The 6,000-nt window shown below is 44.6% G+C and overlaps 1 protein-coding gene across 14 annotated transcripts in view; it reads left to right on the top strand.

The window, feature by feature from the left end:
• The window catches only part of LOC117823221 (protein SOGA3-like), a 23,022-nt gene that overhangs the window by 16,911 nt on the left and 111 nt on the right, over window positions 1-6,000 (top strand). For 6 of the 14 annotated variants that reach the window (XM_034698335.1, XM_034698328.1, XM_034698329.1 and 3 more), the window contains 4 exons: window positions 809-1,351; window positions 1,599-1,678; window positions 1,924-3,799; window positions 4,785-6,000. The exon at window positions 4,785-6,000 is cut by the window's right edge and continues 111 nt beyond it. Coding sequence is in view for 10 of the 14 variants with exons in the window: in XM_034698328.1 (XP_034554219.1) it covers window positions 809-1,351; window positions 1,599-1,678; window positions 1,924-3,799; window positions 4,785-5,021 (2,736 nt within the window). In the remaining 4 variants the exon portion in view is untranslated. Of the gene's footprint in view, window positions 1-808; window positions 1,352-1,576; window positions 1,679-1,923; window positions 3,800-4,666; window positions 4,703-4,784 lie in introns of all 14 variants that reach the window. The other 8 variants (XM_034698334.1, XM_034698330.1, XM_034698331.1 and 5 more) reach the window with 3 other exon arrangements.

Below are 6,000 nucleotides of genomic sequence, written 5' to 3' on the forward strand. Positions count from 1 at the left end.
TCCTCATTATGCCGTGTAATTAGTGATTATACAGGAGCAGTAGATGCAGAGAAGTAGTGGTGACATAATCATAAAATACCACCAACTTTATACGGTTTGATCCTAACCCTCAACACATAATCTGTGTTTGAACTTATTTTCAGCATCGACTTTACAGTAAGTGTTAAAAGTAAAATCATAACGTGAGTGTGGGATCATAATGTGTGCTCCTCCACACACAGTAGTCATGAACTTAGAGACTTCAACAGGTGTAACTTCTGGCTCTTAAAACAAATAACAATATTACATGCAATATAGATTTTTTTAACTAGTTTTATTTGACTTGTAGAATTGTTGATGAATTCAAAACAAGGGTTGACAACTTTGGAGGACGCAGGAAGAGCAAGGTAGACTTTAAAAGTATGGAGCAGACTGTCAAAGCCCCTCCACACATGAACACACACTGCCTCTTCACCACAGATGATGACTGCAAGAGTGAAAGTTTGTCTTTGCTCCCTGTATCCAATTACCTCTTTGCCTTTTATGTTCAACCAGCTCACTATCTTAGGCGTGTAAAATCATTTCATTTTTGGACTTACATTTTTAATATGCTTGTGACAGCACATATTTTTTAAGATCCTTAGATGAATTAATTTCCATCCATTTTAAATATAAGAAATTAATTCCAAAATAAATTGCCTGCCCTAGCTTTACTTTAATGCAAATTTCAATATTTGTAAAAATCAAATTGTAGAATTGGTCTCTCAATAATTCATCTAAAAGACTTAAGCAGAAATAAATGAAAAATACATATTTTGTCTTTTTCTAGCTTTACTGTGAAGTGAGATCAAAGCGAGAAGGGACCGGACTGATCAGCGGAAGGCAGGACCACGATGATGCTGCACATCGGCTCAGCTTCCCCTCAACCAGCACGGGCTCCAGTCTGCTCAGCAGCAGCAGTCAGTCAGAAACAATCAGACACTCACCGTTACCTGGTTTAGCTCACAGCAGAAACATGTGCAGCAGTGCTTGTGCTGGCTCAGACATCGAGCGGCCCACTCTGTTTCAAGCTGATGACCTCTGTGAATTAAACATCGGTGGTCACTTCACTCAGATTGGGAAGTTTCATCCTGAGCTCCCTGATGAGCAGAGATGCGCCTGGCTGCAAGACTCAGTCACTGAAAGTAAGGAAGCTATGGATACAACAGAGCTGGAAGCTATCTTTCGTAGGGCTCCTGAACGTGGAGTCCGGCAGAAGAATTTCTCTAAAGGAACTGAAAACAAAGATCATATGTGTCCTCAAGACAGTCCTCTGCGGGCAGAGTCGAGTTATGGCAGCGACAAGAAGAAGAACACCACAGCTCTCAATGCTGTGAGTATTTCAAACTAAAACTCCATATTCATGCACAGAGAGTAGACACAGTAGCTTTGTCAGTTCTTACTTTGTCTTTGACACACACTTTGTTTGATCGGCAGTGTTCCTGTCCTGTGTACCCGTATTTGTCATCCTGCTGTTTCTTAGAATAGATTATCCTCTGTTTTATTTTTACAGAACTTCAGCTACACACAGTGTCCAGCACGACTCATTTTATCTCAGTCTCCTCCTCTCTGTGTCTCAGGCTCTGAAGGAGATAGCCCGTGTGAGTGAAGAGCTTTGTAGCTACCAGGATGAGATCAGAAAGAAGAGCGAGGATAAGAGGTACATTAATCCCCTTTGCTATGTTAACTTCCTGGTGCCAATATGGAACTATGATAATCACTCCACCTGTCACGCTAAAAGCACTTTTTGTCGATGTTACTCATGCTATGTTTACTTCTATTATTGAACGATGAATCTAATGTCAGTAAAAAGTCGTCACATATGGATTTATTTATGTTTGGGGAGTAAATTATACACAGACTGATTAAGTGTCTTGGGTTGATACATTTCACAATTCCCTTCAGGAGTCGGTCTGAATCCCTGTGTCTACCTGAGGAGAGAGACAAGCTGCGCAGTCACGATGATGCCAGACTGGAGGTGGATGAAGCTCCCTGCGACCTCAGCCAGATTTATGACGACCTTCGAGCACTGGAGAGAGAAAACTGGATCACCTTGACACCAGATAACACCTGGCAGGCTAACAGAGGGCCGAGCAAATCCTGGAGAGAGAACAGCCCTGATCCAGAGAGCTACAGAGACACCCAGAGAAGCCCTGGAGAACTCTCCGACATTGATACAGCAGCTCCACCCATCCCTCCTCGCAGCTCCTCCAGGAATCTAAGTACCCCCATCCTCCCAGACACAGAACTTCACATCCCAGAGTCCCCTGTGACAACAGCTAGGAGATGCCACAGCCCCTGTGTTCTGGTGGACAGAAAGTCTAGCAGCCCGTCTATTGTGAGGAAGTTTGGAGCCATGCTGCAGGAAAATGAGGGCAAAGTTTTAATCGACGGTGTGGTAGCCTCCTGCTCCGTACCTGCTAACTCCAACTGTAACCTGGGCTGCTGCCACAGCCGCTGGTCATGTGATGCAAGCAAGTTTACCAGCAGCAAGTTGTCTGCATACGGGACTGTGCAGAAAAGCTTTTCTGAAGTCAGCATATTGACTGCAGGAAAAGGCTTGTGCTCAGATTACAGCCCTGGTGTCCGGAACTTAAAAGAGCTACAAATGCCTCCGGTTGTTAAAGATGTACCTGTAGATCTGCTCTTGTCCTCTCTCGAGATATCCCCTGCCAGTCTCAACCAGCATGGCTCCAAAAGAAACATAATGCTGGAACAAAAAACCGCTGAGTTCAACAGAACTTTGTTTCAGGCAGAGATGGGCCGTGCCGCAGAGGAACAAGACATCCTTGCAGTAGCAGATGTCTACTCTGCGGGATGCACACCGGTCTTTTTAGCAACTAGTGCATCACATGAAGTTGAACCTCCCAGGGAGACAACATTTCAGCAACACTGTAATGATGTAACCACTCGCGTCATCAATGTGAACCCTGAAGCCACATTGTCTCTCTCCATCTCAGACTCTAAGATCCAGAGTCCGGAAGTTCAACTCAGGCGAAAAAGGTGTAGTCCTGAGGGTGAAGAGGTCAGAATGAAGCAGGGACTCTCTTCTGACTTTTCATCTCAGCAGCCACAGATGGGACTCAGGGAGGCAGTCACAACAACCCCTGAGAGTCCTGCCCTCCATTCCGAAGTCAAGCGCAAAGTTCGAACAGCAAGCAGTCCTTCCAGGAAAACGCAACACAGAGCAGCCACAGAGGCTCTCTTTTCAGAGCCTGCAAACACTCAGCCAGGTCAGGATGTGGACGCTTCCAGCTCTAAGAAAGAGAATCCCTGTGGAGCGAAGCCTCAGCCAGCCAGAGTCGGTGTCTCGCTCCAGCAGCCGTCAACTGAGAACAAACAAAGACAGATGACAGAGCCCGGGCACCAGACACAGCCAAAGCATGTGTCCACTCCTGCTTACCAGTCAGACTCAACCAGACCCGGGCCACGCATGATGAATGACCATCCCTGGAAGCCCCTCACTCTGGCTGCATACCCACGGCCTGAGGGATCTAGATCTAACTACGGGGCAGTGGAGAGGATTCTGAAGAATTATGAGAGTGCAGCCCGGGAAAAACAGAACCAGAGCCAGCAGGAGGGGAAGTCAATAAGTCCAAACGTCAGTGTCAGGCAGGATGAGAAAGTCACAGAACTGGACATCCTGGACATGGACCCTCTGCCCTTACCCCCCACCCTGAGACACACACATTATTCACACACCTCCCAGATACACACTACACATTCAAAGTCCAGCAGCCACTCTACCAAGGGTTTGAAAGAGATACATCTAACCGTGCAGGTGGGTAGAGACTGATTCTATACTTTGTATGCACATTTTCATCCATCATTACCTTTCCACAGATGTTAACATTTGGAAACAGTCTCTTTGGATAAAAGATTCTATCGACAATTTGTTTGGAATCAGATGAAAAGTCAACTTTATTTTAAGAGCTATTACACCAGTGAGTCTGGATGAACTTGCAGATTTCATTCCTGTTAATTCCATTTTGAAACGTTAAGCGATTGCCCTTGACTGAGGACAGCTCCGGTGGGAATGTTGTTTATTTCTGGTATGTGCTAAGAGACAGAAGCGGGCCAAAGCCTCCATTATTATCCGGGCATCTGGGCCATTTCATTGCTTAAAGGCTCCTGACAAAAGGAACTAGCGGTGTCGCAAATAATGTTTAAATTTGGCAGTAGTCAATCACCCTCATCAGACTGTCTTTCATTGTGCCATCCCTCCATGAGGCCTCATAGTGGATGTGTATTCCTGGCCTTTTGTGTTGTAATTGTTGTTAATATCTACAAGCAGCCAGCTGACTTAATGCCCTCGGCAGACCATGGAAATGAGAAATCTGGAGTGATTAAGCTGCTTTAAAGTCATGCAAATGTTTAAGAAATTGTGCAAGAAATAATCTAACCAATTTCATCTGACCTCACGAAAGAGTGCAATCAGAGCACCAATTGAGTTTCTGCTCAACCGAGGAGCATTGTCCAAAATTAAACCCTGCAGATTGTGAAGTTTGGATAAAAGGTATCAGAGCTGCAGCATGTGCAAAGTATTTCAGTGCAGATGCTTTTCTCTTGACCTAACGGAGTGGGAGCTACTTGCATGACTTTTCCACGAGCATCCTGAATTTATTAGCATTCCTGTTGTGTCCCCCAGGGTCAAGAAGACTACAGCTGGAACACGTGACAAGATGTAAAGTATCTAAGTGTGTGGCTTTGATTGTTGATAGAATGGTGTGATAATCTTAAATGTTAATTCATTTGTTTCTCCACAGGAGAACGAAGACTCTTCAGTCTCCTCTTCCTCCGTCCAGAAGAACTTCTCGAGGCCGGCTCGTCCAGCTAACAGACGCCTCCCCTCCCGATGGGCCAGCCGCTCCCCCACCTCCTCCTCCTCTGCTTCCTCTTCTCCCTCTAGCACCCCTGGTGCGCCTCCATCCTTCCCCCTTCAGAAAAACACTTCCTCCTTTACCTACTCACACGCCTTTCACATAGAGACTGTCATCATCTGACCTACATCTAACTGTTTGACTGAACCAACAAGAAGCCTTGAGTGATAACCTCCTGATATTTTTCTCATTATTACTGATGTACATATCAAACCCAGACTGCTCCTCCACTCCTCCAGCAGACGCAGAAGTGCTTTGGTTTTGAGTAAGCAGCTCATCTTGAGAATGTAAGTGGTATCCAGAGCAGCCAAACTGACCAAGGCAGGCAAGAGACGGATCTGAAGCAGCTTCACCTTTTCAGCAGTGCGCTCTGTTAAACCGGCCGGGCTTTCTTTGTACGAGGAACAATAACATCCAACGCTTCATTCTTTCATGCCATCATCGGAATGGAAATCCTTTGCTCAGGTCTGGATTCTAGCCTTGACTATTGTAGCCTTGCAGATCTATCAACCACCGATTCTCCACTACAGTACTTCCTCTGCTCTCTACTAGCTCACAGTGAAACAGTCTAAAAACCTTCCAGCCAAATGAAATGCAGAATGATATATTTAATATGTACTGTATTTTGTATTTCGTGTGCGACATGTTTTGTGTGCTTTTTTCCACAAAATTATGTCACATCCACGACATGCAGCATCATGCTGGACTGAGATAGCATTCATCTCACTGTGTTAAACAAAGCAGTGTTGCTGTTCTGCTTTGTTGAATATTACCTTCAGTACATGCCTACACTGTACCTGACCTGTGACTAATACATTTTACTTTTCATTTTTCATGACTTCATTAACACAAAAATGTGAATGTGAGTTCCTTTTTTATAACTTTGTACCAAAGGCTGCTTTCTTTATATCTGTTTTCCTGATTTGAAAATGTAATGCATCATTTGTAATGGCATTATTTCTGCTGTCAAACCATGGCTGGTGTTTTCTGATCAACATGTATGTTAAGCATCTTTCATGCAGCGTTACATAACTAATATTGCTTATAAGACAAACATGAGAGAGCCTTTTTTCTACCTTTACTAATTGTGAACGGTCACATA

This window comes from Notolabrus celidotus, chromosome 12 (assembly GCF_009762535.1).
Source record: "Notolabrus celidotus isolate fNotCel1 chromosome 12, fNotCel1.pri, whole genome shotgun sequence".
Classification (NCBI taxonomy): domain Eukaryota; kingdom Metazoa; phylum Chordata; class Actinopteri; order Labriformes; family Labridae; genus Notolabrus; species Notolabrus celidotus.